This window comes from Schistocerca cancellata, chromosome 2 (assembly GCF_023864275.1).
Source record: "Schistocerca cancellata isolate TAMUIC-IGC-003103 chromosome 2, iqSchCanc2.1, whole genome shotgun sequence".
In the NCBI taxonomy this organism is placed as follows: domain Eukaryota; kingdom Metazoa; phylum Arthropoda; class Insecta; order Orthoptera; family Acrididae; genus Schistocerca; species Schistocerca cancellata.
Window position 1 is genome coordinate 447,388,104 of NC_064627.1, and position 16,649 is coordinate 447,404,752.

The 16,649-nt window shown below is 39.2% G+C and overlaps 1 protein-coding gene across 1 annotated transcript; it reads right to left on the bottom strand.

Moving 5' to 3' along the window:
* Nucleotides 1-12,696: 12,696 nt before the first annotated feature.
* On the bottom strand, nt 12,697-13,644 carry LOC126161932 (uncharacterized). The gene is made up of 2 exons (XM_049918106.1): nt 13,479-13,644; nt 12,697-13,370 (listed from the first exon to the last, which is right to left on the bottom strand). Exons 1-2 carry the CDS (start codon nt 13,496-13,498, stop codon nt 12,812-12,814), a joined length of 579 nt encoding a protein of 192 aa, XP_049774063.1. The 5' UTR covers nt 13,499-13,644; the 3' UTR covers nt 12,697-12,811.
* Nucleotides 13,645-16,649: the final 3,005 nt, after the last annotated feature.

Below are 16,649 nucleotides of genomic sequence, written 5' to 3' on the forward strand. Positions count from 1 at the left end.
GCAGACGCCTCTTTAGTACATTACATTCTGCACAGAAATTAGAGTCATCGTAGATTTAAAAATCTAGTCGATTGCCGTGCTCCATTTCTGACTGTATCACTATTAGGCATAAGAATAAGACGAATATAAACATCAGATGGGATGAATTTTCTTCCGCTTTTGCTGTTGTCTCACTCTAAATTCATAGTTTATTAGGCAGACAGGATTTAAATGAGATAGCAGCAAACACGAAAGAATACATGGCAAAATGTTTATATTCGTATTATTCTTATGGTGAAGAGAATACTGCTTGTGATTCACAATTCATAAAAGTTCCTATTAGCAATCATCTTTTCTCACAGGTAGGAAAAAATTCAGAACGTAGAGTTGGCCATATTGACAAACATCCCAAATAGTCTTGCCAGTCGGATTTTCGTAGTACATTGAAATGCTGCTACATTCGAAGATGAACAATACGGAATTTGTATTTACTTTGATGGATAATGTATGAAAATGCAGTGGTCGAAACTCGGGGCGGAGAAAAAAAGCTCGTCTTCCACCTTTTTTTTAAATTTATTTACTGACGCGGAGGTTTTGGGCACATGTTTCATGTTTGTGCCTGCAAAGCAAGGCTGTGTAGCGCTACATGTATTGATGGCAGAGGTTAGTTGTGGCGGCACCTACCAACATTTTTCAGAACTTCCGCTTACTTTGCACTCGATTCTAAGCCGCAGGCGTTTATTTCGATTACAAAAACCGGAAAAAAAGTGCGGCTTAGGTTCGAGTAAATACGGTAGACTAAGTAATCCGGCAGTGAACGTGGACGCTTATAAGCGTCAGCCGCACTGGCTCGTGGCTTGTGACGCTTATAAGCGTCAGCCACAGCGACAGTGTTAAACTTGTGTGGAACCATGCCACTCTCGTAGCTTACAATGTCTTCTTTCACGCCTTGTTGATGCTGAAAGGAAAAATACTTAAAACTAAATGTATAGTAGCTCAGTGATTCACATTCTTTTATATCAGTATGCATCCATTTTATTTGTCTGTTCTGCCCAGAACATCACCAGCCTCACTTACCTTTACCCTGTAAAGAGAAGTACCTACAAAATTCTATCAAATGTGAGATACTTATGTTCCTCATCTCTGTACCCTGCTTTCATCTTAGCTGTCATCGTTCATAGCCTTAGACATATCTTACACATCCTGTAGTTCACTTTCTGTAAACATCTGTACATATTTTTTATATAGTAGGTTAAGAGTATTATTTTATGTAAATAGATATTAGTCGTAGTCTCTTTTACATTTCATTAGTTCAACATTGTATATATATTCCCCCTTAAGTTTAGCCGGCCGGAGTGGCCGTGCGGTTCTAGGCGCTACAGTCTGGAGCCGAGCGACCGCTATGGTCGCAGGTTCGAATCCTGCCTCGGATGTGGATGTGTGTGATGTCCTTAGGTTAGTAAGGTTTAATTAGTTCTAAGTTCTAGGTGACTGATGACCTCAGAAGTTAAGTCGCATAGTGCTCAGAGCCATTTGAGCCTTAAGTTTATGTCGTTGTTGTGGTCTTCAGTCCTGAGACTGGTTTGATGCAGCTCTCCATGCTACTCTATCCTGTGCAAGCGTCTTCATCTCCCAGTACCTACTGCAGCCTACATCCTTCTGAATCTGCTTAGTATATTCATCTCTTGGTCTCCCTCTACGATTTTTACCCTCCAATACTAAATTGGTGATCCCTCGATGTCTCAGAACATGTCCTACCAACCGATCCCTTCTTCTAGTCAAGTTGTGCCACTAGCTCCTCTTCTCCCCAATTCTATTCAATACCTCCTTAACAGTTATGTGATCTACCCATCTAATCTTCAGCATTCTTCTGTAGCACCATGTTTCGAAAGCTTCTATTCCCTTCTTGTCTAAACCATTTATCATCCACGTTTCACTTCCATACATGGCTACACTCCATACAAATACTTTCAGAAAAGACTTCCTGACACTTAAATCTACACTTGATGTTAACAAATTTCTCTTCTTCAGAAACGCTTTCCTTGCCATTGCCAGTCTACATTTTATATCCTCTCTACTTCGACCATCATCAGTTATTTTGCTTCCCAAATAACAAAACTCCTTTACTACTTTAAGTGTCTCATTTCCTAACCTAATTTCCTCAGCATCACCCGACTTAATTCGACTACATTCCATTATCCTCGTTTTGCTTTTATTGATGTTCATCTTATATCCTCCTTTCAAGACCTTATCCACTCTGTTCAACTGCTCTTCGAAGTCCTTTGCTGTCTCTGACAGAATTACAATGTCATCGGCGAACCTCAAGTTTTTATTTCTTCTCCATGGATTTTAATACCTACTCCAAATTTTTCTTTTGTTTCCTTCACTGCTTGCTCAAAATAGAGATTGAATAACATCGGGGAGAGGCTACAACCCTGTCTCACTCCCTTCCCAACCACCGCTTCCCTTTAATAATAATAATAATAATAATAATAATAACCCCCGTGAAGTCCCGGGAAAAGAATAGGCCTCCGGTATGTTCTGCCAGTCGTAAAAGGCGACGAAAAGAACAAACCACTAATAGGGCTAACCCCCCTTTTAGTGTGATTACTTGGTTCAGGACAGAACTAAAGAAGCCTCGGACAAGTGCCATCATGGTCGGGGACGATGCTTGAACCCTATGCCCGACCACAATGGTAACGACACTGCTAGCCAACTGGAAAAGGATTTAAATCCGAATAGAGGTGTTTTGCAGGATATGCTTCCTGCAACCACCCTAGAAGGAAAACAAAGACAGAGGATGAGATGGTCAGATGAAGTTAATCGACACCTCATGTTCTGTTATTACCAAGCAACAAACCTAGGAACCAACACAACTGGATACAGATCACAAGTATACACAACATTTATTACCAGATACCCGGAATTAAAATTTTTAACAGAACAACGACTAGCTGATCAGATCCGTGTAATAATCAAAAATAACAGGATACCCCAGTCAGAATTAGAAAACATCAAACAACATGTACAACAAATACTGGAACAAAATAATGTGCAATCAGAAGAGGAAGAAAACACAGTAATGGACTCAAACATCCCAGAGCAAACAAACAAAGACCAACACGCATCAATTAAACAATCAGAGGAAAACAAAATCTTAAGACAGCCACCAGAACAAGCACAAATAGAACACGAAGAGAGACACGTGTTAGATATAGAAGAGAAATTTCAGCTGACATATATAGAATACAAAGACACAAATACAGACATTAGACCATTCTTGCATAGACCACCAAATAACCCACAAGTCGAAACAACAATAAAAACTATCAACACAATCATACCTAACAAAATAAATGAAAACACAACTATGGAAGAGTTACAACTACTGGTTTATATAGGAGCACTCACTACACTAAATATACACACTAGGCAGAGATCAGAACAAACCAACACACAGAAGAAACGCACAAAACCAGCATGGCAACACAGGTTACAGATCAGAATAGAAAAACTGAGAAAAGATATCGGACAGCTAACACAATTTATAAGAAATGAAATATCAGACAAAAAACGAAAAAGGTTAGGTAAAATCTCACAACAAGAAGCAATAGAGCAATTAGATGAAAAAAAGCAGAAATTGCAAGCATTGGCCAAACGACTTAGAAGATACAAAAAAAAAAAAAAAGTGAAAATAGAAGGAAACAAAACCAAACATTCAACACAAACCAAAAGAGATTTTACCAAACAATGGATAACACACACATTAAAATAGACAATCCACCAAACATAACAGACATGGAACACTTCTGGAGCAGCATATGGTCAAACCCGGTACAACATAACAGGCATGCACGGTGGATACAAGCAGAAACAGACACATCCAAGATGATACCACAAATGCCTGAAGTGATAATTTTGCAACATGAAGTCACCCGAGCAATTAATTCTACACACAATTGGAAAGCCCCTGGAAATGATAAAATAGCAAATTACTGGCTAAAGAAGTTCACCTCAACACATTCACATCTAACTAAATTATTTAACAAACGTAATTGTTGGGTTCAAATTAATGATACGGTTATAATAGAAGGAAACATTCCACGAAGGAAAAATATATTTAAAAACAAAGATGATGTGACTTACCAAATGAAAGTGCTGGCAGGTCGACAGACACACAAACAAACACAAACATACACACAAAATCCAAGCTTTCGCAACCAACGGTTGCCTCATCAGGAAAGAGGGAAGGAGAAGGAAAGACAAAAGGATATGGGTTTTAAGGGAGAGGGTAAGGAGTCATTCCAATCCCGGGAGCGGAAAGACTTACCTTAGGGGGAAAAAAGGACAGGTATACACTCGCACACACACACATATCCATCCACACATACACAGACACAAGCAGACATTTGTAAAGGCAAAGAGTTTGGGCAGAGATGTTAGTCGGGACTACTGTCCTACACTCGTACTCTCTGCTGGAAGTATCACTTTGCCACGAAGAAAAATGATCCTAATCCTACCCCTAATGATCCAACTCCCCGAGACACTATCCAAATTGAACCCTGCCTGGAACAGTTCCGTCCTCCGTCACAGCGGGACCCACCTCCTCTTCCTCAAAATCACCCTCTCCAAACCTTCCAGGAATTTCTGACTTCCAGCCTTGCCTCTCAATCCTTCTTAAAAAACCTTAATCCTACTCCCAACATCACCACTGCTGAAGCCCAGGCTATCCGTGATCTGAAGGCTGACCGGTCCATCGTCATTCTTCCGGCGGACAAGGGTTCCACGACCGTGGTACTTGATCGTCGGGAGTACGTGGCTGAGGGACTGCGTCAGCTTTCAGACAACACCACATACAAAGTTTGCCAAGGTAATCCCATTCCTGATGTCCAGGCAGAGCTTCAAGGAATCCTCAGAACCTTAGGCCCCCTACAAAACCTTTCACCTGACTCCATCAACCTCCTGACCCCACCGACATCCCGCACCCCTACCTTCTACCTTCTCCCTAAAATTCACAAACCCAATCATCCCGGCCGCCCCATTGTAGCTGGTTACCAAGCCCCCACAGAACGTATCTCTGCCTACGTGGATCAACACCTTCAACCCATTACATGCAGTCTCCCATCCTTCATCAAAGACACCAACCACTTTCTAGAACGCCTGGAATCCTTACCCAGTCCGTTACCCCCAGAAACCATCCTTGTAACCATTGATGCCACTTCCTTATACACAAATATCCCGCACGTCCAGGGCCTCGCTGCGATGGAGCACTTCCTTTCACGCCGATCACCTGCCACCCTACCTAAAACCTCTTTCCTCATTACCTTAGCCAGCTTCATCCTGACCCACAACTTCTTCACTTTTGAAAACCAGACATACCAACAATTAAAGGGAACAGCCATGGGTACCAGGATGGCCCCCTCGTACGCCAACCTATTCATGGGTCGCTTAGAGGAAGCCTTCTTGGTTACCCAGGCCTGCCAACCCAAAGTTTGGTACAGATTTATTGATGACATCTTCATGATCTGGACTCACAGTGAAGAAGAACTCCAGAATTTCCTCTCCAACCTCAACTCCTTTGGTTCCATCAGATTCACCTGGTCCTACTCCAAATCCCATGCCACTTTCCTTGATGTTGACCTTCACCTGTCCAATGGGCAGCTTCACACGTCCGTCCACATCAAACCCACCAACAAGCAACAGTACCTCCATTACGACAGCTGCCACCCATTCCACATCAAACGGTCCCTTCCCTACAGCCTAGGCCTTCGTGGCAAACGAATCTGCTCCAGTCCGGAATCCCTGAGGCATTACACCAACAACCTGACAACAGCTTTCGCATCCCGCAACTACCCTCCCGACCTGGTACAGAAGCAAATAACCAGAGCCACTTCCTCATCCTCTCAAACCCAGAACCTCCCACAGAAGAACCACAAAAGTGCCCCACTTGTGACAGGATACTTTCCGGGACTGGATCAGATTCTGAATGTGGCTCTCCAGCAGGGATACAACTTCCTCAAATCCTGCCCTGAAATGAGATCCATCCTTCATGAAATCCTCCCCACTCCACCAAGAGTGTCTTTCCGCCGTCCACCTAACCTTCGTAACCTCTTGGTTCATCCCTATGAAATCCCCAAACCACCTTCCCTACCCTCTGGCTCCTACCCTTGTAACCGCCCCCGGTGTAAAACCTGTCCCATGCACCCTCCCACCACCACCTACTCCAGTCCTGTAACCCGGAAGGTGTACACAATCAAAGGCAGAGCCACGTGTGAAAGCACCCACGTGATCTACCAACTGACCTGCCTACACTGTGATGCATTCTATGTGGGAATGACCAGCAACAAACTGTCCATTCGCATGAATGGACACAGGCAGACAGTGTTTGTTGGTAATGAGGATCACCCTGTGGCTAAACATGCCTTGGTGCACGGCCAGCACATCTTGGCACAGTGTTACACCGTCCGGGTTATCTGGATACTTCCCACTAACACCAACCTGTCAGAACTCCGGAGATGGGAACTTGCCCTTCAGCATATCCTCTCTTCTCGCTATCCGCCAGGCCTCAATCTCCGCTAATTTCTAATTTCAATCTGCCGCCGCTCATACCTCACCTGTCTTTCAACATCATCTTTGCCTCTGTACTTCCGTCCCGACTGACATCTCTGCCCAAACTCTTTGCCTTTACAAATGTCTGCTTGTGTCTGTGTATGTGTGGATGGATATGTGTGTGTGTGCGAGTGTATACCTGTCCTTTTTTCCCCCTAAGGTAAGTCTTTCCGCTCCCGGGATTGGAATGACTCCTTACCCTCTCCCTTAAAACCCATATCCTTTTGTCTTTCCTTCTCCTTCCCTCTTTCCTGATGAGGCAACCGTTGGTTGCGAAAGCTTGGATTTTGTGTGTATGTTTGTGTTTGTTTGTGTGTCTGTCGACCTGCCAGCACTTTCATTTGGTAAGTCACATCATCTTTGTTTTTAAATAAATTATTTAACAGTTACATTGCAGACCCTGATACACTTGCACATGGAATAACCTATCTGAAACCTAAAGATCAAGCAGACACAGCAAACCCAGCTAAATATCGCCCCATAACATGCCTACCAACAATATACAAAATATTAACTTCAGTCATCACACAGAAATTAATGACACATACAACACAGAACAAAATTATAAATGAAGAACAAAAAGGCTGCTGCAAAGGAGCACGAGGATGTAAAGAGCAACTGATAATAGATACAGAGGTGACATATCAAGCGAAAACTAAACAAAGGTCCCTACACTACGCATACATTGATTACCAAAAAGCCTTTGATAGTGTACCCCACTCATGGTTACTACAGATTTTGGAAATATACAAAGTAGATCCTAAATTGATACAGTTTCTAAACACAGTAATGAAAAACTGGAAAATCACACTTAATATCCAAACAAATTCAGATAACATCACATCACAGCCAATACAGATTAAGCGTGGAATATACCAAGGAGACTCATTAAGTCCTTTCTGATTCTGTCTTGCTCTGAACCCACTATCCAACATGTTAAATAATACAAATTATGGATACAATATTACTGGAACATACCCACACAAAATCACACATTTGCTATACATGGATGATCTAAAACTACTGGCAGCAACAAATCAACAACTCAACCAATTACTAAAGATAACAGAAGTATTCAGCAATGATATAAATATGGGTTTTGGAACAGACAAATGTAAGAAAAATAGCATAGTCAAGGGCAGACACACTAAACAAGAAGATTACATATTGGATAACCACAGCGACTGCATAGAAGCGATGGAAAAAACAGATGCCTATAAATACCTAGGATACAGACAAAAAATAGGAATAGATAATACAAATATTAAAGAAGAACTAAAAGAAAAATATAGACAAAGACTAACAAAAATACTGAAAACAGAATTGACAGCAAGAAACAAGACAAAAGCTATAAATACTTATGCTATACCAGTATTGACCTACTCATTTGGAGTAGTGAAATGGAGTGACACAGACCTAGAAGCACTCAATACACTTACACGATCACAATGCCACAAATATAGAATACATCACATACATTCAGCAACAGAAAGATTCACATTAAGCAGAAAGGAAGGTGGAAGGGGATTTATAGATATAAAAAACCTACATTATGGACAGGTAGACAATTTAAGAAAATTCTTTCTAGAACGAGCAGAAACTAGCAAAATACACAAAGCAATCACTCATATAAATACATCAGCTACACCATTGCAATTTCATAACCACTTCTACAACCCTTTAGATCACATAACATCAACAGATACAAAGAAAGTAAATTGGAAAAAGAAAACACTACACGGCAAGCACCCGTATCATCTAACACAGCCACACATAGATCAAGACGCATCCAACACATGGCTAAGAAACGGCAATATATACAGTGAGACGGAAGGATTCATGATCGCAATACAGGATCAAACAATAAACACCAGATATTACAGCAAGCATATTATTAAAGATCCCAATACCACAACAGATAAATGCAGACTTTGCAAACAACAAATAGAAACAGTAGATCACATCACAAGCGGATGTACAATACTAGCAAATACAGAATACCCCAGAAGACATGACAATGTAGCAAAAATAGTACATCAACAACTTGCCATAAAACATAAACTAATAAAACAACACGTTCCCACATACAAGTACACACCACAAAATGTACTGGAGAATGATGAATACAAATTATACTGGAACAGAACGATTATAACAGATAAAACAACACCACATAACAAACCTGACATCATACTCACCAATAAAAAGAAGAAATTAACACAACTAATTGAAATATCCATACCCAACACAACAAATATACAGAAGAAAACAGGAGAAAAAATTGAAAAATACATCCAACTGGCTGAGGAAGTCAAGGACATGTGGCATCAGGATAAAGTCGTCATTATCCCAATTATACTATCAACTACAGGAGTCATACCTCACAATATTCACCAGTACATCAATGCAATACAGCTACATCCAAACATATATATACAACTACAAAAATCTGTAATTATTGATACATGTTCAATTACCCGAAAGTTCCTAAATGCAATATAACATATACCATACAGTTACAAGGAAGTCACGCTTGACCGAGGTCCGCGTCACGTTCCATTTTTAACCAGACTTAAGTCTGAGAAAAAAAAGTCAATAATAATAATATTTATTCAACATCGAATAATCAAATACAATCCCTAGAAATAATACAGTTTCAGGACATCATACAGATTATTCTTCTGAATACGTCAGTTTATGAATTACAAACTAAAGATTTGTTTGTATTAATAAATTTTACATTTTGATGGATTTTACATTTGGTAGTATACAGTCACGATATTACAAATATTGTTTTTATCAACATTATATTAGTTGTAGGTTACTTAAAACTATGAGCTTGACATACTTATGAAGCACTTTTCATACGGATATAATACTCGTCTAGGGAATAAAAAGGGTTTTCAATTAGAATTCTTTTTAGCTGATCTTTTAATTTGTTAGTAGGAAGGGCTGTGAGACTTTTTGGTAGGGCATTGGCTAGCTTCAGCCCAGCATGAATTGCATTTTTTTCATATAAAGCTGTTCTGTGGCTTTTTACATAGTATCTGAACTTTTGCCTTGTATCATACTGGTGCAGGTCACAGTTGAAATTTGGATTTATTGTTTTCACAAGCAATATAACTTTCAATATGTATACACCTATCATGGTAAGCACACCTAATTTTGGGAACAGATTCCGACATGATTCTCGAGGTTTGGCACCACAAATAATTCTGATAACTTTTTTCTGTAGTATTAATAATGTACTTAGGTTGGCTTGAGTTGTTGCACCCCATATTTCTACAGCATAGTTTAAGTTTGATGAGAATAGGGCATGATAAGCAGTTTTTAGTACACACATGTCCTTACAATATTTGCTAATCGTACTTATAGCAAACACATTCTTCAACAGCTTACATGCCAAGGAATCAATATGCATGTCCCATTTGAGGCTGTCCTGGATTGTAATTCCCAAGAACTTTGTCCATTTTTCCTTTTTTACAATGTCATTTCCTATGGATAATTTCATGTCAAATTCTATTTGTTTCCTTGTGTTAAATTCCATCAGTGCAGTCTTTGAAGCACTTATGTTTAGATGGCTTTCATTAAAATACTTGACTATTTCATTAGTTACACTGTTGGACTGTACCTCGAGACTCTCATAGTCTTTGTGTTTACACACTATTGATGTGTCATCTGCATACAAATTTTTGTACAGTCAGGAGAACAATACTGTATATCATTAACATAAATCAAGAAAAGAAGGGGTCCCAAGACAGAACCTTGAGGCACTCCATATTTGATATCAGTAATTTTAGATTTGTAAGATCCACTGTTTGTTTTAAGCAAGACAAATTGTTTTCTATTGCTCATATACGATTTTATTAGCTCATAGCCAGTTCCTCTGGTACCCAGGTTCCACAGCTTGTCAAGTAATATGGTGATGTTGACACAATCAAAAGCTTTTTCTAGATCAAGGGACACTCCAGTTACATACTCCTTGTTCTCTATGGCCGTTATTATTTTGTCTATTAATTGTGCTGCTGCTACTGATGTTGACTTGTTTTTCATAAAGCCATTCTGATTTTCAAATATTAAATTGTGTTGACTCAGGAATGTCATTAGTCTAGTATAAATAACTTCTCAACTACCTTAGAAAATGCAGGTAAGATTGAGATGGAGCGGTAGTTTTCAATTTTAGATTTATCACCTTTCTTGTGAATCGGGGTTACTTGTGCTGTCTTTAGACTATCTGGGAAACAACCTGATGCAATTACATCATTTACTGCTGTGGCCATGGCATCAGATATGTTGTCTATGCATCTTTTCAGTGTACTGATAGACAATCCATCATAGCCTGCTGATTTTGTATTTTTAATGACATTACTATATTTTTGACTTCCTTGTTATTGGTTGGGGAAAAGTATATGGTTTGTTTGATTGGAATGCCCCTATATCTATGCTGAAGATTCTTAAAATGGTCATTGACAGATTTTCCAACAGAAGAAAAGTACTCATTAAAAACCTTTGCAATCTGACATTAACATTTCATGATATGCCCTTTATGGTTTATAGTAAAATCACTTGTTGATCTGTCCTTACAATCCCTAAAGCTATTTATTACTTTCCAAAAAGCTAAACCTGTGTTAGTAGAGTTTCTTAACATTGTAGCTACATATTTACTTTTAGTTTCTAGCAGAAGATCTTTATAGTAATCCTGATAGTTCTTAAATTCTACCTTAAGTCTATTATTATTGTTGTTATTTATCATTGCATATTGGAAAAGTCTAAGTTTCTCTCTTGCTGTTTTTACTTCATGATTTATCCAGTTATCTTTTTGCAGTCATTTACTGTAAAGGTCATTTCTGGACATGAGACATTGAAGCAATAATAAAAATCTGATGAAAACTCACTGAAAGTAATGCTGTTTTTTTCACCCCATTGTAGGCTTTTTAGCAAACTGTTGAAATCTTTAACATCTACATCTACATCTACATCTACATCCATACTCCGCAAGTCACCTGACGGTGTGTGGCGGAGGGTACCTTGAGTACCTCTATTGGTTCTCCCTTCTATTCCAGTCTATTGTTCGTGGAAAGATTGTCGGTATGCCTCTGTGTGGGCTCTAATCTCTCTGATTTTATCCTCATGGTCTCTTCGCGAGATATACGTAGGAGGGAGCCCAGGGAGCTACAACACTAAGAAGAATCGCTTCTCGGCTTTTGGCAAGATCAATGTGTAGTATTTGTGGCCCTTAAAAGGGCCGAGGGCCGTTTGTTGAGAACTACTACTTTCAATTATTATATAAAGTACAATCACCCACAATGTGACAATCTTCCAAAGAAGAAGGACCACTTGCCTTCACCCACAAGTGAACGCTACAGTCAGAATTTATCTTACAACGTCTACGACAAGACAAAGACAAACTCCCATGAGGAAAAAGGTAGGAACCCTCACTAGCAATGATAATCTCAGAAACAGGTATAGTACGGTAAGCTAAGATTTCCCTAGTTTCAAAGGATTCCAAACCTGGTCTACCTGCATTGTTACAAGCAACGAAAGCAAGTTTCTTCTTCCTCTAGTTTGGGTAACGGATGGCTAACTGTAGCTTTCGTTGCTTGTAACAATGCAGGTAGACCAGGTTTGGAATCCTTTGAAACTAGGGAAATCCAAAGAAGAAGGACCACTTGCCTTCACCCACAAGTGAACGCTACAGTGAGAATTTATCTTACAACGTCTACGACAAGGCAAAGATAAACTCCCATGAGGAAAAAGGTAGGAACCCTCACTAGCAATGATAATCTCAGAAACAGGTATAGTACGGTAAGCTAAGATTTCCCTAGTTTCAACTATCTAGGCTACCAGATGGAGGTCTGTATAGGCCTATAATAATTAAGTTCTCTTTCCCCCACTTATAATTAATTGCTGCTAGTTCTATTACACCCTCAATGCTGAAAGCACTTACATCTATTACACTATAATTACTACCACTGGCTGCAAAGATAGCTACTCATCATTGGTCATTCTTTTTGTCACATATTGTTTCCCTTTTCTATTGACATGAAGATTTTCAGCTTCTATCAATACCTGTGGTCAGAAATGGCAAGTTTCAGAACTGATGCACTGCATGTAAAGTGGGACATGTTAGTTATAATGTCGTCAATGCATGATTTTACACTATTGACCTCTCTAGTGGGCTCGTTTATCAGAAATGCTAAGTTAAATTGAGCTAGTATTAGCATTAGTTTTTTTTAGACACAGAGTCATTGGACAGCAAGTCAATGTTTATATCTCCAGTTAGTATTATGTTAACCCAGCCATTTTTATTGCAGTGTTTACTGTCAATGTCAACAAGCAGGTCATTAAGAACAGCAAAGAAACTATCTAGGCTACCAGATGGAGGTCTGTATAGGCCTATAATAATTAAGTTCTCTTTCCCCCACTTATAATTAATTGCTACTAGTTCTATTACACCCTCAATGCTGAAAGCACTTACATCTATTATACTATAATTACTACCACTGGCTGCAAAGATAGCTACCCCACCACCACGTTTCTCTTTTCTACTGAAGGCAGAGCAAAAGATCATGGAAAGTGGCTTACATACACTAATTAGCTCATCTGTGTACCAGTGTTCGCTTATAACTAAAACATCAGGATTATCAATTGCTGCAATGGTATCCAACTCGTGCTTATTGCCAAGACTTTGAAAGTTCTGCTGAACTAATTTGAAAGTGAGCTTGGATTGTTGAACGCTTGATGGACGTGTCACCCTACCAGAACCACTTATACATTTATCCCTAAAAAAGAAATATCAGTTGACAGAGTGGGTTTGGTATTTTTCACTATCCATTGATTCAAGTTGGTCTGTTTCCATGTACTGGGAGCCTGGGAAGAATCAGCTTTACCTGGTGTTTTCAGCAGCCATTTGTCCAATGTTGTCTGTCTATACCCATTGCTGCAGTCTTCTTGTGTTGTGGAGCACTCATTCTTCGAATGTGTGTGTTTTGAGTATACGTTGTTCTTAGCATTTACGACGATTTCACAAATAATGGACGCTAAGTGACTTTTTCCGCGCCGATTGAGGTGAAGGCCGTGAGTGGTGTAAAGATCTCTACTAAAATGTTGCACGATAACCATTTGTATATTTGCGTAATGGTTGCAAATTTCTGCATATTGACTGTTTGTATACACTACTGCCCTGTTTACACACGAGAATTGAGGCAAGTCATACCTGTGTGGAATATTGAGAACAATGACATTGTAATGGTACTTTGACTTCCGCAAAGTTATAATTTACGATCGCGCACGCAGAAGAGCGCTGCGCCAGCGGCCGATTTTATAAATAATTTTGTTCTTTTTTTTTACTTTTGCGTAGTTTTTTTGTTTTTAAGAACTAAAGGAGGACTCTCTCTCTCTTGTCTTGGTACGAAAGACGTGTATTTTTCGGCGACGTTGAATGTGCTTTTGGTGAAAATTAAAATTACATTTCAAAGTGATGTTGTTTCAATAGCTAATGAGAAGAAGATAATAAAATAAAAAGGTAACACTACAACTGGCGTCCTGGTGACAGGACGTGCAATCTTCGGATTTGATACAAGTGCAGTTTGGATTTGATACAAGTGCAGTTATTATAAATTTTGGGCTCAGAAAATGAATTTGGACTAAGTCTCATTCATTTCAATTGTAATGTTACGTGCATGAAATTTACAACAATATTGTTTTCCCTGTTATTAATTTGTGTTAATTTTCATTTTCATGTTGAGGAAATTAATTTGGTAAAAAAAGGGGAAAAGGATAACGTTCCATAAAATAATTTGCACGGACGCGAAAGAAAAATTTGGGATTGAAAACTATATATTTGACGCTACATTTGCAACATAAGACTGAAAAAAAATGGTGAGTACAGCAATTTACATTTTTCCAGTTTCAAGCAGCCATCTGTACTTCCTTTATTCCGATCCATTTATTTCGAAATTATTTTTTCAAAGTGTAGTTAAAATTGATTTACTACTATTATTGCAAATGATAAGTGAAGCGCATATTCACAATCATTTATTTGTGAGAGGGAAATTTCAGTGCCAATTTAATAATTCAATTTCTAATTAGAAATCATTTAGAAATATCCATTTCCACAAGAGAAATTTCAGATTTCAACATATCATATTAAAAAAAAAAAAATTATACCATTGGAAAATTTTATTTGCAATTAATTATGAAAATCGCAAGATGGACGCTAGACGCGTAGAAATTGTTTCCGCGGACGAGCTTAGTGAAAGTGACTCATTGCAAAAAATGTCCGACAGTCAAATGAATATTGAACTTAATAGGGAGGATGTTCAAGACATAATTGTACCGGATCGATTAAGACAACAACCCCTATATTTAAACAGATATACAGGCGAATGGAGAGTGAGTACTACGCGACAAAACGTGACATTGACAACGTCAACTTCAGAACCAGACATCAATCAGACACGAAAAAATGACGAAACTAAGACACAGGACTCTGAAGTTACTTGGTGACCAAAACAGAAAATTTGACACTTTAGACAAAAGATTTGACGCTTTAGACGACAATTTAAAACGTGACATTGGGAAATTTGACACTAAATTCGATGAACTGACACGGGACATAAAACAAAATTTTGAAAAACAAAGGAGACAAATTGCCGACTTGACAGAAACCACCAGTAGTCTTGGAAGGAAATTTACTGACTTATCAGACAAGGTTACGAGGCAAGAAAAGGTATTTGTGGAATTCAGTGACGAGACAAAAACTGACTTACAACGATGTAATGAGAAATTGTTAACAGTAGTTTTTGAACAACAGAAAACCAGTACCCAAGTTGACGAATTACGACAGTCGCACAATTCCGTAAAAACAAACCAAGAACACTTAGACCTGACGATTACAGACCTTTCAGACAGATTAAATGATTTAACATTGGAGCAGAAATCCTTACAGGAAAAGTTAGAAAAGCTTGAAGACAGAGCAGATATAGCATCTTTAAAGAATGACACAACTCTAGCAGAAAAACTTGTACATGAATGCAAATTATGTGATGATTATTTAGATGAGAAGTTTGAGACAATGACACAGATCATTTTAGATCTACATCTACATCTACATTTATACTCCGCAAGCCACCCAACGGTGTGTGGCGGAGGGCACTTTACGTGCCACTGTCATTATCTCCCTTTCCTGTTCCAGTCGCGTATGGTTCGCGGGAAGAACGACTGTCTGAAAGCCTCTGTGCGCGCTCTAATCTCTCTAATTTTACATTCGTGATCTCCTCGGGAGGTATAAGTAGGGGGAAGCAATATATTCGATACCTCATCCAGAAACGCACCCTCTCGAAACCTGGCGAGCAAGCTACACCGCGATGCAGAGCGCCTCTCTTGCAGAGTCTGCCACTTGAGTTTGTTAAACATCTCCGTAACGCTATCACGGTTACCAAATAACCCTGTGACGAAACGCGCCGCTCTTCTTTGGATCTTCTCTATCTCCTCCGTCAACCCGATCTGGTACGGATCCCACACTGATGAGCAATACTCAAGTATAGGTCGAACGAGTGTTTTGTAAGCCACCTCCTTTGTTGATGGACTACATTTTCTAAGGACTCTCCCAATGAATCTCAACCTGGTACCCGCCTTACCAACAATTAATTTTATATGATCATTCCACTTCAAATCGTTCCGCACGCATACTCCCAGATATTTTACAGAAGTAACTGCTACCAGTGTTTGTTCCGCTATCATATAATCATACAATAAAGGATCCTTCTTTCTATGTATTCGCAATACATTACATTTGTCTATGTTAAGGGTCAGTTGCCACTCCCTGCACCAAGTGCCTATCCGCTGCAGATCTTCCTGCATTTCGCTACAATTTTCTAATGCTGCAACTTCTCTGTATACTACAGCATCATCCGCGAAAAGCCGCATGGAACTTCCGACACTATCTACTAGGTCATTTATATATATTGTGAAAAGCAATGGTCCCATAACACTCCCCTGTGGCACGCCAGAGGTTACTTTAACGTCTGTAGATGTCTCTCCATTGAGAACAACATGCT

Bases quoted from the DNA above. Each gene is read 5' to 3' on its own strand.
- LOC126161932 (XM_049918106.1), bottom strand. From the start codon at position 13,498: ATGGCTGCTGAAAACACCAG. The intron at 13,371-13,478 runs GTAAAGCTGATT...TTTCTTTTTTAG, and splicing joins ATGGCTGCTGAAAACACCAG to GGATAAATGTATAAGTGGTT.